Source organism: Camelus dromedarius, chromosome 1 (assembly GCF_036321535.1).
Source record: "Camelus dromedarius isolate mCamDro1 chromosome 1, mCamDro1.pat, whole genome shotgun sequence".
In the NCBI taxonomy this organism is placed as follows: Eukaryota; Metazoa; Chordata; class Mammalia; order Artiodactyla; family Camelidae; genus Camelus; species Camelus dromedarius.
Window position 1 is genome coordinate 96,308,960 of NC_087436.1, and position 27,207 is coordinate 96,336,166.

The 27,207-nt window shown below is 38.5% G+C and overlaps 1 protein-coding gene across 1 annotated transcript in view; it reads right to left on the minus strand.

Moving 5' to 3' along the window:
• Positions 1-27,207, minus strand: part of NWD2 (NACHT and WD repeat domain containing 2) — a 164,108-nt gene that overhangs the window by 88,282 nt on the left and 48,619 nt on the right. The window contains exon 2 of the mRNA XM_031436157.2: positions 10,336-10,424. Coding sequence (XP_031292017.2) covers positions 10,336-10,424 — 89 coding nt within the window. The remainder of the gene's footprint in view (positions 1-10,335; positions 10,425-27,207) is intronic.

The following is a 27,207-nucleotide window of genomic DNA, read 5'->3' on the forward strand; positions in this document are numbered from 1 at the left end:
TGACTGAAATATTCTTTTTAACCTGGCCATCTCCATCGACCCATTCTTCAGCGTTCAGCACAGACATCAGGTCCTCAGCGGCCCTTTCTGACGCCTCTAGGTTTAATGACGCATCCTCACCCCCGCATTATGCACATCCAGAGCTCCCTGAATTTCCTCCGCAGCAAGCATCACCCTGGCCCCTGTGGATGACTACATTCTCTGTGAGACTAGACTCCATGAGGGCAGGGACTGTTTTCAACACTATGGCATTCACTGCACCCTCAACTCAGCCTGACGTAGAGCAGAGGCTCAATAAATGTATGTGAATAAATGAATGATGCCCATGGGAGCAAGCACCTTAATCTACCCTGGGGATTTGGGTAGACATCGGTGAGGAAGCAAGACAGAAGCCTGGACGTGAAGGATACATGCATAGGAGACTGTTCTTCAGAGAGGGTAAGAGGCCCTTCTAGACAGAACAGCACTGCAAAGACGCAGGGGACCCGGCCTGCCCACACCAAGCCGATCCACTCACAGCATCATCATTTTGGGAGCTGGAAGGAAACAAGATCAGCTGGAAGGAAACAAGATCAGGTTGAAGAACCACTTTGCTTTACAAATAAGAGAACTTAGCTTAAGTTACTTTTTCAGTGGTTTATAACTAAATATTGACAAAGTGGGCTCTTAAACAAGAGTTCTTTAACTGTGCAGGGACTTGTTAATAAGGTCTCCTCTCCTTCCCATCAGAGACAGAAAATGAGGATGGAAAGAGCTACCCTGTGTTCGGAACTGGAGAAAGGCTTCATGGTGACTGGACTCCACTGGGACACTTAGAGGTGACCTGCAAATGGGGATCTCTCATTCTGTTTATTGAGGGACTAATCTTTTTGGTGATTTCTAGAGTTCGGGTAATCAAACAGCCACAATTTAGCAGAATAAATTGTGCTAAATATTCAGCAAACTCTGGAGTTTCCCACAATGCGACTGCTTTATATAAGATGGCCTATATGCACAAAGGAAAGGAGGACCAGTAATGCTATCTTGGGAAGTCAGGCCCGAGGATCCCTGAAGAGACATTTCACACTGCAGAAATGTTGAGCCAATATTTACAATTCAACAGGAGCAAGGAAGGTCAATGATGATAGTAGTCCTTTCCTTCCCTTTTATCTTCTCTATTAATCTTCCTTCCCCCTTTTTATAAACTGGAAGGGAGAAGGATGAGGTAACAGGCTTCTAAGACTTTTACAGAATATCAACTTGGTAAGCCCTGTCCAGGCTTTGATGGACAGAACTGAAATGCGAAGTGAGCCAGACAAATTGAAGCGCTGGCCTGAGCAGAACGATGTGTGATTCAATGAGGGGAGATGCACTTCCCTCTAGAAAGCAGCATACATTTGATTAACAGAAAATGGAGAAGGAGTGATTAGTTGACAATGTGGAGAAAGGACCAAGGGCATCACAACATGGCCTGTCAATTAGAAAGCCAAGGATGGATTTTGGCAGCTCAGGAGGCAAAATGCATTCCGAGATTCCTGAGCAGGCAGGCAGTTGGGAGAAAAAAATGTGTACAGAGAAGGAGATTGTGCTCGACAGGACAGAGGGCCGGGGAGGGGAAGCAAGTGAACACAACTGATGGTGAGCCTTCACCGAGAGGCTAAGTAATCATCTTGTTCAGTAAACATTAGTAAGATCAAGCTAATAAAAGACTCGCATAATTTCACTTGGCCTACGACTTTGATGTGCTTAGAGAACGTAGCTTCTTTTATCTTGTCCAAAGCTAGTTTGGGTCTCCAGCCTAAGCCTCTGTCCTCTGGTTATCAGGATAAAGTGAGCTTTCAGTTCTAGTCGGCTGAAACCTTAGTTTGAACTGATGTTTTCGAGGACTTTTTAAAGTGCTTATTCTCTCTTGAATCAAGATGCTGACTCTCTCAAAAGCCTACAGCTCCCCCCTTCCCTTGCTCCTTTTCCTGAGGTAATGTCTGGGTGCCTCCTATCCTGAAGGGGAAAAGTGGATTTCTAGGGCACAGTCCCCGGGTGACACCCGCTGGTTGGGGGCATCATGGCTTGGGCTTGGGGCAGTTGTAACCCATGGACTGGCCTTTCCCTCTCAGCTTGGTCAGAGCCTGGTGTTGCTCTGCAGACAACCCAGGCCACCGTCCCCTGCTGTGGATGAGAAGTTCCAAACCCTGGGCCCATGCTCCATCCAGTTTTCTCACCCCAGGTCTTTTGTGTGGTCACCTCTCCCTGTGGTGGAGACTAACAGTGGCTCTTAACTCAGCATATGGGACACATAGTAACTGAGGGCAGCTTGGGAATTTAAACCTCCTGGTCTCTTGCTGTCCTGGTCATGATGTAGCTGTGCCCAGGTCTATTGGTGGGGGGGGGGGGGGTGACTGTTGTAAGGTGATCTCTCTTTCCAGAGTCCTAAGTAGAGAGCAGAGGCAAGCTGCCCTCAGTGTTACCGATCCACCTACCTCCCCTTTCTGAAGCAGAACTCAGAGAAAGGGGATGGCGAGGCAAGTCTAGCAAACTCTGCGCCTCCCTGTCTCCTTCCACCATTCTCCTAGAGACCACATCTGGTGGGTCGGTCCTGCTCTCATTAACCAGCTGGGACCTCTTCTCTATATGTTAGATCTCCAGGGGCAGAGTCCTAAGTACTGGTTGACATACTAAAGAAGGGATTAAAGGAATTTAGAGAAATCTTCTCTCAGGCTAATAGTGTGAACTCCAAGGATTTTGTCTTGCTACATAATCCTTTCTTGGATGCAAGAGATATTTCTTCACTGTTCTTCCAATTCCCCTTCCATCTGCACCAGACACTAAGGACCCCTCAGACAGACAGATGCCTTGATCCAAAGTCTTTTACTGTATTGAAAGGCAAAAGAAAAATGCACATGAATAAATGAGTGCCTTCCATGTGCCAGGCATGTTGTGTTATCTCACTGAATTCTCCTAACAATCCTGGAAGATGAACACTATCCTATTCATTTCACAGAGGGATCAACTAAGTGTGAAAGAGGTCAAGCAATCTGCCCAAAGTCACAGGACTGGTAATTTGCAGACCGAGAATTTGAATCCCAGTCTTTCTAACAGAAAAATGTATGCTGTTTCCAGTATACCCCACACATGACATAATATGCTGCATTTTATTGAATCTAGTATCACCAGTAGTAGGCTGCTCCAATGTTGCACATTCCACTGAAAGAGAAATGCACTGCCAGCCAATTGCACTGGGATGCACCTATTTGTTTGTAAGATGAATCCTGATTTCTGAGAAGTAAAAATGTCGGAAAACGTGCATCTCAGAATGAATGAAATCTGGTAAATACTTAAAGAAGATTATTCGAGCAGCTATGTACAGTCTGAACCAGAACACAAAAACACCCAAGGTAAGGACAGATTCAAAAATACTGCCACAGTCACTCAGCTATTAAGAAATGGGAGCCTGAGTAAGGACAGAGACTTGTGAAGTGGAAAGACAAAGTGAATTTCTAAAGAAACACTGTGGCAGGTGAATCAGCGGGAACAGGGCAGTTTGGGTCCAGCTTGTAAAGGGTGACGAATGAACTACGCACCAAGATTTTAAAGTCTGGAGCCTGGGAAATAGTAGCAATTGAGTAACTGGGAAAAGCGAAAAGGATGGGTTCCATTTTAGATTATTTTAACACTCAAAAAACCAGAATTATCTTCATGTAACTATGGAGAGCAAAGAGCTGGAGATGCTGATATGAGGATCCTCACACACGGGCACCAGCTTGAGTCAATCACTGGCACTCAGCTCTCATCCCAGTTAGAATGACCTCACTCTGATGCCACCTCCATCTAGAACATCACAGTCCAGCCCAGGAGCCACTGGACACATATGGCTGTCAAGTTCCTGAAACGTAGCCAGTCTGAATGGGGATATGTTGTGAGTGTAAAATACGTACTGGACTTTGAAGACTTAATATAAAAAGAAGATGTAAAATAACTCATTAATAATTTTTGTATTGATTACATGTTGAAATCACATTTTGGATATAAATGGCTTAAATAAAATAGATTCTTAAAGGATTTCTGTTTCTTTTTACTTTTTAAAATGTAGTTAGAAAATTTAATTGCAATTATGGCTTGCATCTATGACTTACATTATACTTCTTTTGCACAGTACTGGTCTAGACTCTCAGCTTCTGGGTCTTACTCATTTAATGAACAAATTCATTTTAATCAACCAATATTTATTATGTATATAATGTGAACCAGGTACTCTAAAAAAGACTAGTGATATATAGATTATAAATAATATGATTTCTGACCTCTATAAGCTCCTAGTTCCTGGGGAAAGGACATTTTAAAAGTAACTAAACAGAGACAGACTCATAGACATAGAAAACAAACTTATGGTTACCATGGGGGAAAGGGGGTGGGAAGGAATAAATTGGGAATTCAAGATGTGTAGATACTAACTACTATATATAAAATAGATAAACAACAATTTTCCACTGTATAGCACAGGGAACTACATTCAATATCTTGTAATAACCTATAATGGAAAAGAATCAAAAAAGGAATAAATATATATACACGTATATACACACATATATGCATATATATATATATATACAGATATATGTATACATAAAACCAAATCACTATGCTGTACACCTGAAACAATATTGCAAATCAACTATATGCCAATAAAAAACAAGTAATCAAAACAATGTGACAAGTACAATTAAATGATTAGGAATAAAGCACCACAGAATCTTAAAGAAGGAAGTTCACTATTTCTTAAAGAATAAGTAGAAAATTTTCTAGTCATCAGCACGGGGGACAATTTAAGGGCACCCGACACAGAGGGCCCAGTGGGTGTGAGGACTCAGGGAAGAGGAAGAACCTGCTGGGACTGAATGTAGATGAGAAAGGCTAAAACAGGCTACCTGCTGGGGAGGGGACAGATAAGACCTCAGGGGTAGACAGGAGTGGAAAGTAGAACCCTGAAAGCCATGATAAGAAGTGCAGAATTCTGGTAGATAAGAGTCAGATCTGCATTTCAGAAACACCCCTGCAGCAGTGTGGCAGATGTACTAGGTGGTCAAGGTAGGTAGAGGGGTTGATGTTGGGGAGAAGAAGGAAGAGATGAAGGTAAACAGACCAGCAGAGTATCTATTGCAATAGTCAAGATGACAATAATATAGACCTGAACAGACAGGACAGACTGGAGAAATATTTGGGGAGGTGGAATCCACAGGTCTTTGGGATTTACTGGATGTTAAAGGTGAAGGAAAAGGAACAGTAGCTAAGTGTCCAGATGAGTCAAGTACCCCCTGCAGAGGTCCTTGTCCTAATCAGGTTTACTCCTGCCCAGGGTACCAGTGGGAATGGGGTGGGGCAGATTTATAGGAGTTCAGGGCATGGCAGGGGGATATCTGGGAATCAGAAAAGACTTCTTAGAAAGCTAGGCCTTTAGCTGGATTTGGAAGGGCAGGCAGTAGAGGAGAAAGGACATTTCTGAAAAGAGGGGAGAACTGAAATAGATCAGCGAATGAGATTTTGCAGTTATGAATAAGCAGATGGCAAGACGCGCTCTACAGACAGGCCGAGGATGGCCTGACTGGCACGGAGTATTTATGTTGGGAAAAAATGGCAGATGAAGTAGGAGAGGCAGCAGGGATCACATTAAAGAGGGACCCCTGTAGGCAGCAGGGAGATATTAAAAGATTTTAAGCAAAGGAATTGACAACATGACATTTAAGTAAGGTTACCCTGGTGATGTATAGAAAAACTCAAGTCAGATGATGGTGTCAGCAGTCCTGCTTAACACACTTTATGAAACCCCACTAAATGTCAAACACTCTTCCAGGTCCTGGGGACTTAAAAATAAGTGAGAGCTAGTCTCTCCCTCAAGGACTTGCAACCTGTTGTGCGTAAACAGAGAACAAGGTCAGTTAAGATGCTCTTTGTTTATCGAATTTTTTGAAGCAGTGAGGGTTGGATCAGGGTCTCTGCAGGGCGGATGGAGAGGAAAAGAAAGGACGGATGGCACCTGTGCATGTAATTACAGGCCCTTTCTTTATTGGGTCCTGCACCACCTGCTTTTGCCCAAATCTGTCTTTATTTTTCCCAGTTTATTCCCCTGTTCTTCCTTTCTATCCTCTTCTCTGTAGCCAAGGGCACCTACTGAACACTGGCAAATCAAATAACATTATTTCAACACCTTGTCCTTCTCTGAGCGTGTTTCTTGCTCTGAGTAGGCTTGACCTTCTTTCTATTCAGTGTTTCCACCTCTGAGCAATCAACCACGTGTATTACACACAGAACTAGCTGAAATTCACGTAATCAGAGAGGCTGGTGCCTTTTCATTAAATGTTAGTTTAAATGAAAAAAATGCTAGAAAACAGTTTGTCAAACAGGCAAGCAGATAAAAGTCTATGGCCCTGCTTAAAATGTAACTCCAGTCTGTCAATTTAGTTTAATAAAGATTTACCTAAGTGGCCTACCATGTGCCAGGTACTTGACTAATCATTGGGAAAGCGGAATAAGACAGAATCCCAGTCCTGAGAACTGCTAGACCTTACGGACGGGCGAAGAAACAGTTACCTAACCAGCTGTCTCCTTATCTCCACACTCACTCTAGTCCTCACCAACATCATTTTGTACTTGCACTGTCTTCTTGCTTCTGCCATCCCTCCTCTCCCCCAATTCCAGTCCCCTCACAAAGCTTGAGTGAATCTCTTAAACATTAATCATGTCACTCTTTCCCTCTTTACTCAGTACGATTCTAAATCCTTAATCTTAGTTCATAAGGTCCAGTGTGATCTGACTTTGATGTCATCTTCTATAATTATTTCCCTTACTCCCTCAACCCCACTCCCACTTGGCTTGTTTTTCCTAGAATATTCTAAACACGCTCCCCCCAGACCCTACTCCTGGTTGTCAGTGCCTGGAACTCTCCTCCCAAAACGTCTGCATGGCTTGCTCCATCCCTTTCTGCAGGTCTCTGCTCAGAGGCTGTCTAACTGCTGGGTCCATCTCTGACTACCTGGCATTTCCCTCCCTCCCTTAATTCTGCTTTACTTTTCTTAAAAGCATTTACTCAATGAAATGCATCTCTCACACTGGAATTGATCATTTATTATCTGCCTCTCTCAACAATATTGGCAACTCCATAAGAAGAGGGTCTGATTGGTTTGCGCCTGTATTCCCAGCACTTGGAATGCTGACTGGCATGTGGTCGATGGTCAACAAACACTTTTTGAATGAACTGGATGAATGACTGGGAGTTAGACACAGGATGCAGCAAAGAGGAGGTTACATGGCATAACCTGGGAGGGACAGGGGAATCAGAGAAGGTTTCTTTAAGCAAGTAATGTTTGGGCTGACACTTCATTCATTTGTACGCTCACTCATTCATTCAACATATACATATGGAGTTTTACTACATGCCAGGCACTATTCTAGGACCAAGAATGTAGCTGTCATGAAGGCAGATGAGTCCCTGGTCTTGCAGAACTTACAATCTAGTGAAAGAAAGACAAGAAGCAAGCCAATAATCAGTAAACAAGAAAAATCTCCAACACTGACATACGCTATGCAAATAACTAAAACAGGATGATGTAAATGAGCACATCTAGGGAGTAACTCGAGTTTGGGTCCTTAGGGAAGCATCTCTAGGAAGTGACATTTCAGACTTGAAGGACAATAAGAAAGCACCCATGTGATAGGAGAGGGTGAGCATTCCTACAGAAAGAGAACAGCAAGGGCAAGGTCCTTAAATGGGAATGAGCTTGATGTGTTCAAGGAACCAAACAGAGGACACACAGGTGCAAAGTGGGTGAGAAGAGGGGTATGACTTTAGATCAGGTAGCAAGAGTCTCAAGAGTGAGTAGGACCTAGGAAGTGGAGAACCAGATTGAAAAGCACTGTAGGTGACGAGAACAGCAAAGGCAAGAAAGCACGACATAGACTGGTATATCTGAGTAACTCCAGGAAGTGCATTTGTCCTGGGTCCAATGTATAAGGATGGAATACAGAATACTGTATGGGTAAGTTGGTTTGTCATGAAGCTTCTGGTACATTTTGCTAAGGTTGAGGAAAAAGAACCATCTCTCTAGAAAACATAAACTCAGGGAGGTCTATAATCAACCTACCAAAAAAGACTATACTAAAAATATATTCTTTGATTCAGATACTATATACTTGAGCTTAGAAGGTGGGAAGCAAATGCAACCTAGCATATTTTATTCTCAACAAAACCTCAGGTGTGTAAGCTGTCACCACGCCCGTTTTAGACACTGAACTAAAGGACCGGTGGTGGGTTAAGTCACTCATAGTCAAGAGCTGGGGCTCAGTTCCATGTCATAATTTGTCCAATGTTGTTTCCACTGCTGTCCAGCATCTCAGTGACTGATTCAATATATTTGCCAGGAATGATCTTTGCCATCAATTTAGTCTGTGGACCTGGCCTTCTAAGGTTTTCCTTTGGCTTTATCTGTCTTCTCCTGTGTCTACTTATAATTTGGGAAATACATTTTTCTCCTCAACTAATCCCAATCAATACCATGTTTTATGGAGGCTGTTCCAAAGTTCAACCTTCTTCTACTGACAAAAAGGATGCAAACCCAAACTCAAAGATGGATTAATATGCTTGGACACATTTCTTTATAGTAACTGAGTCCCCAGGGAATGTCTAAGTCCTTGGCATACCAGAATTTTTATAACAGTTGAGACCTTGTTATCAGCAGAACCCGATTCCTCAGAGAAAGTAGTGCTGAGCTCACAACAAGGAATTTAGGTTTACCATTTTTCAAGTAAATGGTGACTATTCAATATGTGTGTCATAATGGCTGGCTGCTGCCTGACACTATGCATTGGGGTTGAAGTCATTCTGAGACTATTATTCTATGTGTCACATTAGAAGGCATTATGAAGTATACCATGATAAACTATATACAGTTGACCCCTGAATAACAAACATGGCTTTGAACTGTGTGGGTCCACTTATGTGCAGATTTTTTTTCAATAAATGCTATAGTATTATATGATCCAGCAATCCCACTTCTGGGTATATATTCAAAGGAATTCATTTAAAATCTCTGAGCCTCTTGTACCCATCTATAAAGCTGAGCTGTTAATAGAATTAAAGGATATGGAATTTAGCTTTTACACAATAAAATTTTTAAAAAATCAATGTAAATAGGCAATGTAGCTAACATTGTCATCCAAGTAGAGTGTTTTATACCTTATACTGTTTGATTTTCCTAACAACCAATATAAAATATATAGAAAGTGCAAATCATGTCCATCAATTTGGATCTTGTTATTATGTTGGTAGCCATGTGGTATATTATAATTAAGCTACAGTTCAGTATTCAGAGATCTAGTTTTGAGCCTGGCTTTGCCATCCACCAACTGGGTGAACCTGGACGTGCCCTAAAATCTCTTGATCCACTTTTTCAAATTAGAAATCTGTGGATTTTCAACTGTGTGGAGGGTCAGCACTTCTAGCCCCTGCTTTGTTCAAGGGTCAGCTGTATTCAGGAGGAAACAAAGGGTGAAATGTTCCTCCGTTAACAACGGCACATTTTGCGCACCTACACCACGAACCTCTAGTCCATATTCCTTACTTCACAATGTAAACACGTAGTTGAGAAAGCACTGGAGAGTTCAGATGTCCATTGTAAATGAGGTTGAAAAATTCTGACTAAATAATGCTATCTGTTGCAGGAACCATTTACTTTACAAGTTTTTGGATCTCCAAGATCCGTTCAATGTCTCCTAGTACTTTTCTATTAGGTGGCCAATCACTGGTGTCTACAAATGCCCAGATGTTTATGAATTTTAGCAATGACACGCACAGGTACCATCTCTTGAAAGGCTGAATAATTTTTTTTTTAGTAAATGGCAAATCCCCAAAATGCTCAGGAAAAAGGATCTTCTACAATGTGAATAAAAACTAAAAGGTAGAACAGAAGGCAAGGACTGGCCAGGCTGCTAAAAAGAAATACTTGTGAGAAATTTGGTCCCAATTTTTAGATGCAAAACATTTCTAGAGATCCTAGCTTAAAGGCAGGTGCTCCGAAACCTTCAATTTTTTGAGAATAGTTAAGAGCATCAAAACAACCAAATAAGCATGTTCGAAGAAAAAGACGAGCCAATACCAGGTAGGGGCCAACAAGCAGAGCATAAAAGTGCAGAACATCAAAAATGACTAAATACTTTAATTTCCATTTTACAGTGTTTCTTTTCACCTATGCTTAAAAAATTAAATTGGGGGGGCACTTAAAATTTGTCTTTTATAACAGCCAAGCTGTGACAAGAAACAAACATTATTAAGCTGATATAATTAAAAAATGAAATTAATTGCATAATTACCTGAAATTCTAATCCATAGTTTTCTCTGCAGAATTCTCTCAGTTTAGGATACACATTTTCTCTTAGTGCCTGTCTTTCTGCTCCCGTGTCTGTGGGGTAGAAAAGCAAACAAACAGAAAGTGAGTTACGTCCACATATGTATGTATTTCTGGAAAAAAAGAAAGCTTACAAAGAAACATTAACGTAATCAAGTCGGGGTCCTGTATTGTGAAATGATGGGATACTGCCTGCTGGAGGAGACTTGCTCTTCACGGAGAAAGCAGAGCTGAGATCTACCAGGCATGCACAAGAATCCCACAGAATGGATGGGAGCCCCCTGGGGAAGTTCTGTGGATGCTGGCAGAGCAGAGAATTCACTGGTGATTCTTTATGCCTATGTAAGGCCCTCACATGGAGCTCTTAAATAGCCACAACCACACTGTCTTTGGAAGAGGTAGAAGGAAAACTTGTAGGGTTATCAGATGTTTTAACCCCATTAAGTGTAAACATTTCAAAACACACAGAGACAGACTCACTGATTAATCTAGTTACCGATTTCTAAAAAAACCCACCTATCATTCTCTACCATCATCATTTCCTAAAGTATTTACAACTACTGATTTTTGCAAGATTCCACACAGCATCCATGCAATGAGCACAATAGTTAGGCAAGACACATTGTGGGAGCTGACATCCCAAATGAGCAGATTCCACACCCGGTGGATTGGATTGGCCAGCGGTTTAATTAGCCCACACCCTGGACTCAGGGACCTGTTGTATCAGAGAGGGGATAGTTTCACTTGTGCCACAGTGTGTAAAATCTTTGAAATAAAATATTTTTGAAATTATTTGTGTCATTAAAAAATACAAGAAGAAACAGACAACCTGAAACCAGAAGAACCACAGAATATATATGTGTTTAATGCTGACTGTTTTGCTCAGAAAAGGATTCGAAGGCCACCCGCGGTGGATGACGCTCCCTGTCAATTTTGATGCCGTAAGATGCTTATAGCAAAGAGAGTCTGTTCCTCACCCAACTAACTTCAGAGAGAGAGAGAGATGAGAAACAGAGCTTTGAAAAATTAGGTTAATGTGTTATCTCACGAAAAGTACCAATTGCTAAATGTACCTCAATCCCAGCCAAAACTATGAAACAGCTGCATACCACATTTATAACTAAGGAACCAATTTAAAAGATTGTGCCCGTTATTCTCAAGCAATCTGTCCATGCAAACTCAACCATATGCCACACTGACCTACTCTCCTTTCCTACTGTTTTGGAACCTGTTTTAAGAGGCAAACAACCGATCTTGAGAGTCTAAGATGTAGCTGCAGCCAGACTGAGTGACGGGAACCAGTGTTAACATGGGATCCAAGATTCAATACAAGGTCTTCTGGATCACCCTGTGAGCCAAACAAGTGGGGTCTCTTCCCATGGGAGAGCCAACATGGACCCGAGTCCAAAGGGAAAGCAGGAGGACCCAGCTGAGGAGGACACACCTGGGCACGGCCCACGTGCTGCCGTGGCTCCGATGGAGGCAGCAGATTAAGCTCTTCCATGATTTATCTAATCTTGGGCTCAGATGCCCACCCTCCCACCCCCAACACCCAACCCCATTTTAAGGGCTGAAAACACTAACTTCACAGTAAAGCTGATAATATTCAATCTCTCTAAAAGGCTCCAGATGTTTAAAACCCAAACAAAACATCACTTTACAAATGAAGACATATTGCCAGATGTGGAATTGGGGAATATATTAAACAAGGATTATTGTTGAGATACTCTAAAAAAAATAGAATCAAAATAATACATGAAAAAATTATGAAGTGGTAAGAAGTAGAAATTATTTGCTTCTTAAAAATGTTATTTTAACTCTTATTACTTGGCACTGAGATGGGAATGTGCAATAGTGAGGAGGGCAAGACAGAAACAAAGAATCTATTACTAACATCTACTGAGTACTTGCTGTAGACCAGCAGTGTGCTAAGTATTTCTGTTCATATTTTCTTAGTCACTGCTGTCAATAATCCTAGGAAATAGATAACATGATTAGTCCACTTTTCTATAAGAGAAAACAAATATAAAGGGGTTAAGAGACTTGCCTGAGGTCGTACAACCACTAAGTTGGAAACCTCGGATTTGAATCTAGAGAGCCGAATGCCACGGTCTGCGCTAACCATGGAGAACACGCAGCTGCGCAAAAGAATCAATCCTGGAGAACGCTGAACGCAGTAACTTTCCAGAATGGTTAAGGGGTGTTGAAATCCTAATATTTATGAAACAGACAACAAAAATCTGAGTGATCCGTGACAGATTTTCCCTTTCTATAATACACTCTTCAAAAACCAACCCATCAATAAATTCTCTGGCTCCATCTATCTGTAAACAAATCCTGAATTAGTCTACTTCTCTGCACACCTGGTGCAAGCCAGACTCCTCTCTCATCTGGACCCCGTCTTGCTGTTTCCATACTTGCCCCCTTCAATCCATTCTCCACAGAGCAGTCAGACTGATCTTTTAAAAATGTCAATCTGATCACATCACCCTCCGGTTTAAAGCCCTCCAGCAGCTCCTCATGGAACTCAGAATGAAGTCCACACTCCTCACCGTGAATGCTCTCCCCCTCTAAGTTCACTTCTTGCCACTTTCCCTGCTCATGTCACTCCAGCAGCCCCGGCGTTCATCTGGTTCCTGGATTATATTCTCATGTCCTTTGCTCTAGGGATGACTTTTTCCTGGAATGCTTAGTCCTAGGATCATCTCAGGGCATCTCCTGTCATTCAAGTGTCAGCTTTAATGCCACCTCCTCAGAGAGGCCTTCTCTGAGCCCTCCACGGCTGCAGAACCACTCTCCATCACATCACCTTCTTGAACTTCTTGGCACACTACTCATCATGACTGGTGATTTTTATTTGTTTACTATCTGTCTCTTCCACTGCCAAGTGAACTCAATGGAACTCAGAACCTTCTTCTCTTTCACTGCTGCATCCCCAGTGATAAGAGTCAGGTGCAATTACAGAAAAAGTAAAACCCCACACGGGCACCAGTGACAAAAATGAGCTGACATGCAATGCATCTCTGCAATTACTTCCAGAAACAGAAAGCCCTCCTGGGTGTCACTGGGTGGATACAGAACCCAGACTGTGAAATTCTGCAGAATAAGTGATGGGATTTAGAAAGACGGCTTCATGAAGTGAGTGAATGAAACGAAATACTGATTTCTGGTTTCTGTGTTTCTGGCAATGCAATACTAATATATTTTATCAAATTAGGTTGAACCTTTCTAAAAATGTGAGGGAAGTGTATGACAGGCATTCTGTAGTATTACTTATATTACAAAAATGACATATATTTTCCTATATTTGTATTAATATAGGATGATTGACTCTGGAAATGGAAAAGTAATTAAAATTGAATGGATTAATTATGATGGGTGACAGATAGGCTGGCTTAATTATGTAAAAAACCTGATTCAAACTGACAGCAAACCCGGATGGTTGGCAATTAAAAACCAAGAGAATGTCATGGACAGGAGAAATTAAGTCACAGAATGTCACACATAAAAAGGGACCTTTAAAAAAAGTGTAGATCAAAACTAGGTATATCATCATTTATTCTTTATAGTCATTGCATCCATTTGTATCTGCCCAGCTGCTTAATGCTTTGAAAAGATGCATTAATACTTTGGCAGCATTATTAGGTTTTTAAAGAGCTGCTCTTTAAATAATTCCTCTATGATTTCAGAGTTAATGACAGTCTCTGTGCCGTATCTGAATTACCCGCAGGAAGAACATTAGTTGGAGGAGAATTATCAGTCAATATCATTATTCTACTTGAAGAAGGGTTTAGAGTAATTCCAAATTTTTATTAAAAATAAGAGTGCCAAGATGATCATGTTGGATTGGAACCTCTTACTGCCCCCACCTCACCCAAACTTAAGAGTATGGACAGCAGATAAAGTCATTCCCCTCTTGGCAGCTCAGAAAACTTACTTAGGATCCACCTACAAGCATCATTCCAGCCTGGTTTTCCAAGTTTCTGTACGTTTGCTCTTGCCTGGATTCTCCCTCTTTACCTGGCCCTTTAGCCAATGATTCGCCTGGACATCATGTCCAACTTTCGTTGTTGTTTGTTTGATTTCTTGTCTGGCAGCTTCCCAGAGGCTGTCTCCTTTCCATGCCCCCTAAGACCTCTGTGCCCAACCAATCACACTCACCATTCCTTATTTCAATATCACCAAATCCTGTCAATTTTATCATAAACATCCTTTGAATCTGGCTACTCTCTATTTTGGTACTCACCATCTCTCAACCCTTAAAGTCCCAGAGTCTCCTACCTGACTGACCTGTTATCTGTCTCTTTTCATTGCAGTCTGATGCTCCACAGAGCTGCTGGAGATGAATTCTAAGACGAAACAAAAGGGAAAGCTGATCTGATCATTAAAGACCTTGGCTGTCCTCCGGTGGCCCAGAGGATAAAGTCCAGAATGTTCAACAGGTGTAAATGTTTCTCCTACCTAAATTCTATCTTCTACTGCTCCTTATCATGCACACACCAGAGTGTTTTTCAGATATTACTTGAATCTGAGCCTTGTCTTTAGACATACTGCTTTACATGCTCAGAATTCCCTAAATATTGCACCCCCATTGCTTGGCAGACTCCAACCCTCCTGAATCCCAGGCAAAGGCAGCACAGTTTGTGAACTCTTACTAGTCAGAGACAGGCATGCCCTCTCCAGGTCACTCCACAGCACTCTGCTCACCCTTATATAACATCAAGTATTGTACTTTGTTATCATTATTCGTAGTTTATCTCCTCCATTAGACTTAAGAATTCACGGAAGGCAGGGACTTTCTCATACATCTTTATATCACAGAAATTAGATCAGCCACCAGCACATAGTCAGTACTCAATAAATTAATGAGCAAACAGATGCTATTATAATAAAATTAAACCCAACCAAAGAATTAATGTGTCTTCATAAAGGTAAATCCAAAGTCATTTTTAAGTAACAGTTGACTATGTTGACAGCACTAATGGTGATGTGTGAATCTGGGGTGATGTCACAAAATATTTGATACGGTATGGCATAGTGAGGAGCTGATTTAGCAAGTATTCTTCCCCAAAATCAATAGCAAAACTGGATAAAATTGTCAAAATAAGCATTTTAATGTAAATCTACCAAAGACCAAAGGTATAAAACAAATTGGGAGGTGATTATTAATGAAAAACAACTGAACTTTGAGTAAGACTAGTGAAAGTCCATGAGATTCTTGCCTGGGATTTCTCCCATCCCCCCTTAACTACTCCCCCTCCTAGAGTCAGAGAGGTCAGGCTGTGAACATCAGCAACTTCACTGCCAGACAGGACTCACTTGATTTGGAGCTGAGCATGGGAAAACTCTGTGTCTGTCAGCGTTGTCAGTAGCAGTAGTGGTGTCAGAACTAGACAAAGGGGGAAGCCCAGTGGCTCAGCTAGCCCAGCCTGTGGCTTTACCCACATTTCACAAGGAGATCAAGGAAATAAATGGCCATGGAGAACCTTAATCAGCTGTCTGCAAATTCCTGGCTGATGGGAAGTCTACCTACAAACACAGGATAGACTGAAAGCTAGTCACATGCTCCTGGCTATCTTTGAGCCATGTATGTGGACAGTGGAAACATGGGAAGGTCTGTGGCAGTAAAAGCTGGGATAGACTAAAACACTAGCATTTTGTATGTGTTCCCAACCCACACAGATCCACTGGCAGAGAGTGGAAGCCTTACTCCTTTATAGAGATATTTGAGAAGAAATTCTACAAATCACCAAGGAACATTAAGCCATGCAGACAAGTGATGACGACTAAGAAGCCAGGCCGCTACTACTTCATTATCATCATCAACATCAAATAACTGGGCAGAGACCTCAGCAGCCCACACTGTGGCTGACAGATTCCACAGCTTTAGTCCAAGTAAATGAACTAAACAAACCAAAACCACAAATAAATTAATATACAGCACTCAGAGGGTAAAAATCAGAATCTAGATTTGTTATACTATATTATCAAAAATACCCAGTTTTCAACAGAAAATGAGGAAATTACAAAGCAAATGTGACATAATCAGGAGAAATAAGCAGTCAGTCAATAGAAACTGTCCCTGAGTGGTTTTATATGTTGGATTTAGCTGACCAAGACTTCAAAACAGCTATTATAAATATATTCAAAGAACTTAAGGTAAACAGACTTTAAAGAAGAAAGAAAAATGAACAAGGCTCCAGAAACCTGTGGGATAATATCAAGTGTAGTGCAACATATGTCAAGAGAATCCCAGGAGGAAAGGAGAAAGAAAGGAAGGAAAAAAAAAAATGGAAGAAAATTGCCAAATGTGCTAAATTTAAAGAAAAGCATTAATCTGCATATTCAAGAAGTTCAAAGAACCCAAGCAGGATAAAAACTAAGAGGTCTGCATTTATACACACAAACAACTGAAACTAAGGATAAAGAGAAAATTGTGAAAGCAGCAACAGAAAATTGACTCATCTCATATAAGGAACAGCAATATAATTAATGGCTGACTTCTCATCAGAAGGAATGAAAGCCAGAAAGCAATGAAAAGACAGTCCAAGTACTGAAAAAAATGTCAATCAAGGATTCTATAGCCAACAAAACTACATTAAAAAAAAAAAAGCTCTGAAAGACGTTATTCTAAGTGAAATAAGCCAGACACAGAAAGACATTCACTGTATGACTTCACTTACGTGTAGAATCTCAAACAGTCAAACTCATAGAAACAGTAGAATGGTGGCTGCCAGGGGCTGGGTGTAGGGGAAATGTGATGTTGGTCAGAGAGTACAAAGTTTCAGTTATGCAAGATGAGTAAGTTCTGGAGACATAATTAGAGCAATGTGATCATAGTTAATAATACTGTATTGTATACTTAAATTTGCCAAGATGGTAGATCTTTAAAAAAAGAAAAAAAACACTACCAATGTGAGGTGATAAATATGTTAATTAGCTTGACTGTGGCAATTATTTCACAATGCACATGTAGATCAAAACATCAGGCTGTCTATCTTAACAAATTTTTTTCAATTATATTGGAATAAAACTAGGTGACAATAACTAGGTGATACTGGAATAAGAGAAGGTGACAATAAGGACTTTACTGAATTTAAAAAGATTGAGAGAAACTGTTGTAGCAAAAAGAAAATGACATCAGACGGTAGCAGATGCACGACAAGAATGAAGAGCACTGGAAAAGGTAAACATGTAAGTATATATAAAACATCCTATAAAAATATCTTTTTTCTTTATTCTTTTATACACTCTTGAAAATAACATAAGACAGTTATAAAGCAATAATTCCAACACTGCACTGTTGGGTTTTAACACACACATGCATGCACAGACACATATGGCAAAAATTACAGAAAGGAGGAAGGAAAAAAATGGAGCTATAATGATACAATATATTCATAGTTTACTAGAATTAAGTTAGTATTCGTGTAAAGTAAAATGTAATAAATTAGGATATATACAGTAATCCCTAAAACACTGAAAAATAACTAAGTAATATAGAAAACAACACAACAAAGGAATTAAAAGGACACACTAAAATATTTAACAAAGAAGAGGGTAAACTGGGAAGAGATGAAGAAAAATGACATAAGATATGTAGAGAACAAATAGCAAAAGAGCAGAAATAGATCCAAGCTATCAACAGTTACTTTAAATAAGAATAGAATAAACACTCAAATGGAAAGGAACAGACTGAGACTGGATAACAAACAATACCCAACTATATTCTGTCTAGAGGTGACACACTTTAGATTTAAAGATACAAATGGGTTGAAAGCAAATGTATAGAAAAATATAACATGCAAAGAGTAAACAAAAGCAGATTAAATATATCAGACAGAATAGGTTTTAAGACAAAAAATATTACTAGAGAAAAAAGAGCCATGATATAACAATTACAAATGTATACACACTCATAAACAGAGCCCCAAAATACATAAAGCAAAAATTGACAGAAGTAAAGAAGAAATAGACATTCCAACAATAGGTGGTAATTTCTATAGTCTGTTGTCAATAACTGATGAAAAAACTAAACAGAAAACCAATAAGGATATAGAACAATACTAACAAACAACTTTACCTAACAGACACTTACAACAAATCCACTCCAAGACAGCAAAACACACAATCTTTTCTAATGATCCAATGATAGCTCATATACTAGACCATAAACAAGTCTTACAAACTTAACATAACTGAAATCATAACAAGTGTGATCTCTAACTATAATAGAACTGTATTAGAAATCAGTAACAAAGAATTTTGGGAAAATCCCTAGATAACTGGAAAATGAACAACATGCTTCTAAATAACTCATGCATAAAAGAACAATGCACAAAGGGAAACATAATGTTTTGTACTGAATGAAATGAAAACTCATGTGAAAAGTTATGAAGTGCAACTAAAGCAGTGGTTAGAAAGAAATCTTTAAACACCTACAGCAGAAATAAAAGGTCTCAAATTGGTAATTTAGGATTCTATCTTAAGAAATTAGAAAAAGATGTAAGAAAGAAGACACACAGATGGCCAACAGACACATTAAAAGATATTCAACATCACTAATCATCAGGGAAATGCAAATCAAAACCACAATGAAATACCATTTCACATCTGTCAGGATGGCTCTCAAAAAGACAAGAAGTAACTGTTGGCAAGAACATGGAGAAAAGGGAACATTTGTGCACTGCTGGTGGGAATGTAAATTGGTGCAGTCGCTATGGAAAACACTATGGAGATTCCTTAAAAAAAATTGAACTACCATGTGATAAGGGAATTCCATGTGATAATTTATGCAAAAACCCCATTAAATCACTAATTAGAAAATACATGTGAACCCCTATGTACACTGCAGCATCATTTACAATAGCCAAGATATGGAAGCAACCTAAATGGACTATTACTCAGCCTTAAAGAATGAAATCTTGCTATTTGTGACAACCATGGACAGGCCCAGAGGCTATTATGCTAAGTGAAATAAGTCAGAGAAAGACAAATATTGTATGATTTCATCTGTATGTGGAATCTGAAAAACAAATGAACAAACATAACAAAACAGAAACTGAGATAGATTTAGAGAACAAAAAGGTGATTACCAGAGGAGAGGGGGTTTGGGGATGAAGGAAAGAAAGAAATAGGTGAGGGAGATTAAGAGATACAAACTGCAAAATGAATGAGTCACAGGCATGAAATGTACAGTGTGAGGAATATAGTCAATAACTAATATATTTGTGGTGACATGTTGTAACTAGACTTGCTGTGGTGATCATTCATGGCTTAAGACTGAATATTTTCCACCTATGATCAGAAACACTTTTTTTTTTTCAACCGAAGTATAGTCAATTACAATGTGTCAATTTCTGGTGTACAGCACAATGTCCTAGTCATGCATATACATACATATATTCATTTTCATATTTTTTTTTCAGAAACACTTTATCATGTCTATTCAACATTTTACTGGAGGTTGTAGCCAGTGCAGTGAAGAAAAAATTAAAAAGCCATCTAGATTGAAAAGGAAACAAATTTTATTCTCAGATGACAAGATCTTATATGTAGAAAATCCTGAGAAATTCAGATGAAAAAATATAATAAGGAATAAATGAGTTCAATAAGGTCACTGAATAAACTATACAAATCAATGGTATTTCTTTACATTCACAACAAACAATCCAAAAATGAAGTAGAAAAACTGCATTTATAATAGCATTAAAATAATAAAACGCTGAAAAATAAATTTAACAAAAGCAATTTAAGACATTGTAAACTGTAAGACTTTGCTGAGAGAGAGAGATCTTCATGGCTGGAAGGCTCAAGATTTTTAGAACAGCAATCCTCACCAACTACAGGCTTGAGATTCTCCAAATTGATCTACAGTTCCAACATAGTCCCTATCAAAATCCCACCATATTTTGCAATTATTTTTTCAGTGTCATTATTTAAATGAAGTTTTAAAGTACACCTTGCTCAATCTTGCTTGTTATCTGTTCTGTTAAGTACACTGATGGGTATCAAACAGAGAAGAGAGTGGAAGGACTGAGTGTGCTTCTGGAACCAAACTCACCATGTCTGAATCCCAGCTCCTTCACCTGCTAGCTGTGTGATCTCAGGCAAATTACTAAATCTTAAATTTATTTTTTTCATTTGTCACGTGGAATCAAAATTACTAGGATCAACCTTTTGAGGTTGTTATGATGAGAAAATGGTCTTTAAACAACACCTGGCATATGGTAAATGCTCAATAAATGCTGCAATTATTCTATCAAACAATTTGGGACAAAGACATATTAAAGTATAGTTTATCATTTACAAGAATTTTCAGTTCTAAGAAATTAATTGTAAAGTAGCTACAACAATCATGATCTTGTCCTACACTGTATTCATTAAAATGTTTAAATTTTCTAGATATTATTCAAAGTTTTAGGGAAAATCATAGCTAAAATATAGTTTAAGAAATAATCACCAGTTTATCCAAATATTCTTTAAAGTCTCCAGTAGAAATCCACTCACTGTATTATTGCTACACCTCAGTATGTTTCAGGAAAAAAGAGTCAACTATAAAAAGATAATAATGCTGGGCTTGTTTTTTGGTAACATGGAGGAAAAGAAGCGTGTACAAATATCACACTAAAAACCACCCAAACATATCATATAAATATTTAAAAATGTATCTCTTAAAATGTGTCACACAGTTTGAATAACACTAAGCAATGCACAGAAGTCCAAGGCACAGTGAAACACTAATTTTGAAAAATAAAGGATCTCTGAGGCCAGCTTCTGGTTATTTTCCGCTGAAGACTGGTGACCTCTAGTGTTGATTTTGTCTTCTGTGAGTGCAGGGTAGATTGGAGACAAAGCATAGAACCCCAAAGTGATGAGTCTAACAGGAAATCCTTGCAAAGGCCATGACCCCAAAGAGCTAGATCTTCAATGCGAGGGCGAATCAGAAGTAAATGATCAGCAAGAAAACTTGCTGCCACACCATTTGCATTATGCAGAAGAAAAAACCATCTCCTTGACATGTGTAATCATAAGCTTGGCCTCTTGCAGGTTAGCAATGCAAATTTATCTTGTTTAAAGCCTGAGAAATCAAGCCTATAATTTATTTAAAAACAGTCCTGTTTTGGTAGTGACCCCTGGTGCTTGAGAAACATACTTTCTAAGAAGGCCTCAATGAATTCCAATAAATTAAAAGTTCTAAAGAATATTAAGAACCCCCCTACCACACACACAAATCAATGAATACACAAGGAAATAAGGCACCATGAGTGAACCCGCTGAAACAAAAAAAATAGCTAAATCAGATCCACACAGAACTATCAAATTACCTGGAATACAAGTACTTAAAAGAAATAAAAGTAGGCACTGAATAAAACAATGGAAACAAGAAACCAAAAAAAAAAAACAAAAAAACCCAATAAAGCAGGCTTAAAATAACCCAGTACTACCTCTAGAAATGAAAAATATTTAAATTAAAATTCAGTGGAATAGCTGAATACCTGAAGATTAAGTGAACAGAAAGACACATGTGAATAAATTACCCAGAATGTTGTAGAGAGACAAAGAAACAAAAAATCCAGGAGGTTAGCAGATATAGATAATATATTAAAATCTAAAAGAATGGATGAGAGCGATCAGAAAGAGGCAGTACCTGAATAAATAATGGCTAAATATTTCCCCAGATTGATTGAAAGATTCCAGTTCTCAGATTTAGGAAGGCCTACAAATTCCAGGCATGATAAATATTAAGAATTCCATACAAATACAGAAATTCCAATTCAGAGTGAAAGTGAAGAACACTAAAAACAAGAGAGGATCTTAAAAACAACCAGAGAAAAAAGGACAGATTATCTACAACATAATATTTCCAACTGACATGGTACCACCGACAGAAGCCAAAAGACCGTGGAACATTATCTTCACCATGCTGAGAGAAAAATCAACTGTCAGCCTAGAATTAAGTAAGCAACAAAGTTACATTTCAAAAAAGGGCAAAGGAGGATATTTTTAGAAAAATAAAAAGTGAGTTTCCCATCTTTTTACCTATCAGTTACTTTAATTTTTCCAGTTTTATTAAGACATAATTGCCATACAACTGTGACCAGGTTTAAGGTGCACAGCATAATGATTTGACTTATACACATCCTGATTATCATGGTAAGTTTAATGAACATCCACCATCTCCTATTTTAGAAACAAAATTAAAGAAATAGAAAAAAAATGTGTGTGTGATGAGAACTCTTAGGATTTACTCTCTTAAATCTCACATATAAAAATGTTAATTATATTTATCATGTTGTACATTACATCCATAGTACTTATTTAGCTTATAACTGGAAGTTTGTACATTTTGACTGTCATTATCCACTGGCCCCTTCTGCCTCTGATAACCACAAATCTGATCTCTTTTTCTATAAGTTTGTTCGTTTATTTTTGAAGTATGATGGACCTACAACACTATGTTCGTTCCTGTTATACAATGTAGTGATTTTTTTCCTATACATTTCAAAATGATCACAAGTCTAGTTAAGACATGTCACCATACAAAGATATTACATAGTTACTGACTATATTCCCCACACTGTACATTTCATACCTTTGACTGATTTATTTTGCAACTGGAATTTTGTACCTCTTAATCCCCCTCACCTGTTTCTTTTCTCCCCCCATACACTTCCTCTTTGGCAAATACCCACTTGTGCTCTGTATCTGTATCTCTGTTTCTGTTTTGTTTGTTTCTCAGATGCCACATGTAAGTGGATTCACGCAGTATTTGTCTTTTTCTGACTTATTTCACTTAGCATAATAGCCTCTAGGTCCACCCACGTTGTTGCAAATGGCAAGATTTCATTCTTTTTCATGGCTGAGTAATATTTCATTGTATGTGTGGGTGTGTATATTTACATATATACCACATACCACATCATTACCCATTTACCTGTTGATAGGTGGTTGGATTGCTTCCATATCTTGGCTATTATAAATAATGCTGCAATAAGCACAGGGATGCATGTTTCTTTTCCTAATTAGTGTTTTCATTTCCTTTGGATATATACCCAGGATTGGGATTGCTGGATCATTAGGTTGTTCTATTTAATTTTTTGAGGAAACTCTATAGTGTTTTCCATAATGGCTCCACCAATTTACATTCCCATCAACAGTGCACAAGGGTTCCCTTTTCTTCATGTACTTGTCAATACTTGTTATTTGTTGTCTTTTTGATTTGTTGTCTTGATTATAGTCCTTCTAATAGGTCTGAGGCAATAGCTCATTGTGGTTTTGATTTGCATTTATTTCCCTGATAATTAGTGATGTTGAACATCTTTTCATGTGCCTGTTTTATGCCTTCTCTAGAAAAATGTCTATTCAGATCCTCTTCCCATTTTTAATTGTTTTTTTTTTTTCCTGAGGTTAAGTTGTACTAGTTCTTCGTATGTTTTGGATTTTATCCCCTTATCAGATACATTGTTGGCAAATATCTTCTCCCATTCAGTGGGTAGCTTTTCATTTTGGTAAGTTTCCTCTGCTCTGCAAAGATTTTTAGTTTGAAGTAGTCCCATTTGTTTATTTTTGCTTTTGTTTCACTTGTCTGAGGCAACATATACAAAAAACATTATTAAGACCTATGTCAAAGAGCTTACTGTCTATGTTTTCTTCTAGATGCTTTATGGTCTTACATTTGAGTCTTCTATCTAATTTGAATTTATATTTGTGCATAGTGTGAGAGAGTTTTCCCAACACCATTTATTGAAAAGGCTGCCTTTCCCTGCCTGTATGTTTTTCCTTCCTTCGTTGTAGATTAATTGCCCATATAAACGTTGGTTCATTTCTGGGCTCTCTATTCTGTGTCTTATTTCTTTAGAAGGAAATTCTAAAAGAGACATTTCAGGTGGAATAAAAATTGTCTCAAATATATAGTGTGAGATGCAAGCAGCACTGGTGTGCAAATAAATTGGTAAATACAAAGCTACGCCTAAAAACAAATTAGTTACTACGTCAAACTAAAAAGCTTCTTCACAGCAAAGGAAATCATCAACGAAAGAAAAAGTGAGAGGATATTTGCAAATCATATATCCAATAAGGGGTTAACATCCAAAATACATAAGGAACTCATACAGCCCAACAACAAACGAACAATCTGATTAAAAATGGGCAGAGGCTCTGAATCAACATTTTTCCAAAGAAGACACACAGATGGCCAACAGGCACATGAGAAGATGTTCAACATCACTAGTCACCAGGGAAATGCAAATCAAAACCACAATGAGTTATCATCTCACACCTGTCAGACTGGCTTTTATCAAAATGACAAGAAATTACAAGTGTTGGTGAGGATGTGTAGAAAAAAGAATCCTCATGCACTGTTAGTGGGAGTGTAAATTGGTGCAGCTACTATGGAGAACGAGATTAAAGTTCCTCAAAAAAAAAAATAGAACAGCCACATGACCCAGCAATTCCACTTCTGGGAATATTTCCAAAGAAAACAATAGAATGTTGTACGTATGAAACTAATGATGATGTATGTCAATTATACTTTAACAAAACACTAGTTGCATAAAATAATTTTTAATTTGGGGGATTAAAAAATAGAATTTGAAAAATCTTAGATAAAACTAGCAGGTAAGTCATGAGAATGAAAACTTTAGACTCTAAATTTGAGAGTCTGAGATTTGCAAATGATAACCACTATATATAAAAATATTTAAAAAACAAATTTCTTCTGTATAGCACAGGGAACTATATTCTTTATAATAACTTTTAATGAAAAATATGAAAACTAATATGTATGTATATGCATGACTGGGACATTATGCTGTACACTAGAAACTGACATGCTGTAACTGACCATATTTCAATTAAAAAAAAAAAAACTTTAGTGCCTTATGTTTTCTGGAGAATGATAATGTTTTGAGTGTCCTTATTCTTTGTCCACTCTGCTTGTTAAAATTTCTCAGGTAGCCTTTAAACTAGATGTTAATGTTATAACCACCCATTTGTTGAAGAAACTTAAGTACTTCCTTGTGCTTTATTCTAACAAAGTATTTTCTTTTCAGAAATAGTTCATATATATTACAAAGCTGTTCATAGTACATGAAGTTACTGCAAAATTGGTAACCAGAGTTTTCAATTTCTTTGTAATCTTGAGGACAAAGTTTTTTAAATTAGAATAATTCATCTTTAATTATTCCCTTCCTTTCATGCTAAAGTCTATTTAAAGATCACTCAGTAAGAACTATATGTGGCATCTCAGATCTACTCATTCACATATAATTTAATTTCACCCTCCACTAGAATGACTTCATTCACATACAGTTCTCAACAAGGGCTTGCCACATGAAAATTTATCGGCTGCTAAAGGGTTTCTTTCAAAATAAAAGATGCACAAGGCACAGCCCTGCCCTCAGCATTCACAATAACTTGGGGCCAGACAGCAGTCAGCTAAGAATGGGATTCAATGATGCACAGCAAGTTCTGGAATAGGGGGATAAGCAAAATGCTACTGAAGGAGAGAGAGAGGGATGATTAATTGTATCCAATGAGCAGGGAGAGTTTACCAGTGAAGATGACAATTTAATTAGGACTTGAAATATGGACAAGATTTTCTCAGGTAGAAAAGAGGAAATCTCTTCTAGTAGCATCATGAGCAAAATGAGGAAGTCTTAAAAAAGTGCATGTTGTGTTTGAGGAACACTAAGCAGTGCAGTTTGTTGTACAATGAACAGGGGTTGTATTATAACTAGTCTATCAGCTACAAGTCTTTTGAGGTTCCTCTGTGTGTTGGGAATTTGGGGGGTGTAAGCAATTATTTCTCATAATCAAATGGGAAAGAAAAGACTACATACAGAGGAAGGAACATACAGAACAGCAATTCATCATATACGTCAGTCCACAAGAAAAACATTTTCATACAGCATCCAAAATGCAGCTGTTGCTTACTAACGGGGGTCTACCTGCACCTGGCTGACCTGTCTGTGTAGAGTAATCATCAGTCAGACAGTCCTCCGTTTGTCCAGACTCTACCAGGTACCCAACACTCAGCTAGCTATTGGGAAACTAAAGGAAATACCACATGGTCCCCAATGCAAAGGAGCTTGCTTCAGACAGAGTCAAGATTAAGGTACCTGTAGAAAACAGAAAATGATTCCATACTAAATTAAACACATTCTAGACAGAAGACTAATTTTGAGGCCCAAGTTGGGGAAGATTTGGGGGAAGCTATGACTTGAAAATGAGTAGAAAAGAGAGCTTTCCTGATGGAGGAAAAGACCTGGAGCTTATTATAGAAAGGGGCAAGGGTCTGTGAACAAAACATCCTAATTGGATAAGGAAACAAGTTACAGTATTGGGATCAAGTTACTGAGAATCTTGAAAACAAGGAAGCAGGCAGGGTGATGATGTGATAAATGTGATCTTATGGAATGGTACACAGGGAAACATTCGATACGGAAGACATGACAAAGAAAGGATTTGCAGATACTAACTACTATATATAAAATAGATAAAATAACAAGGTCCTACTGTATAGCACAGGGAACTATATTCAGTATCTTGTAATGGCCTATAATGAAAAAGAGTATGAAAGGGAATATATATATGTGTAGAAATGAATCATTATGCTGTACACTAGAAATTAACACAACATTGTAAATTGACTATACTTCAATAAAAAAAAAAAGAAACTGGAATAGGGAGGCTTGCCTGGAAATAGCTGCAGTAATCCATACACGTGGTAAAGAGAGCTTAGACCTTGATTACAGCAGGAAAATAAAGGGTGCAAAGAAGAGACATTTAAAAGGAAACTGAGTGACAGATTATATACAGGAGAAAGAGTTGGCAG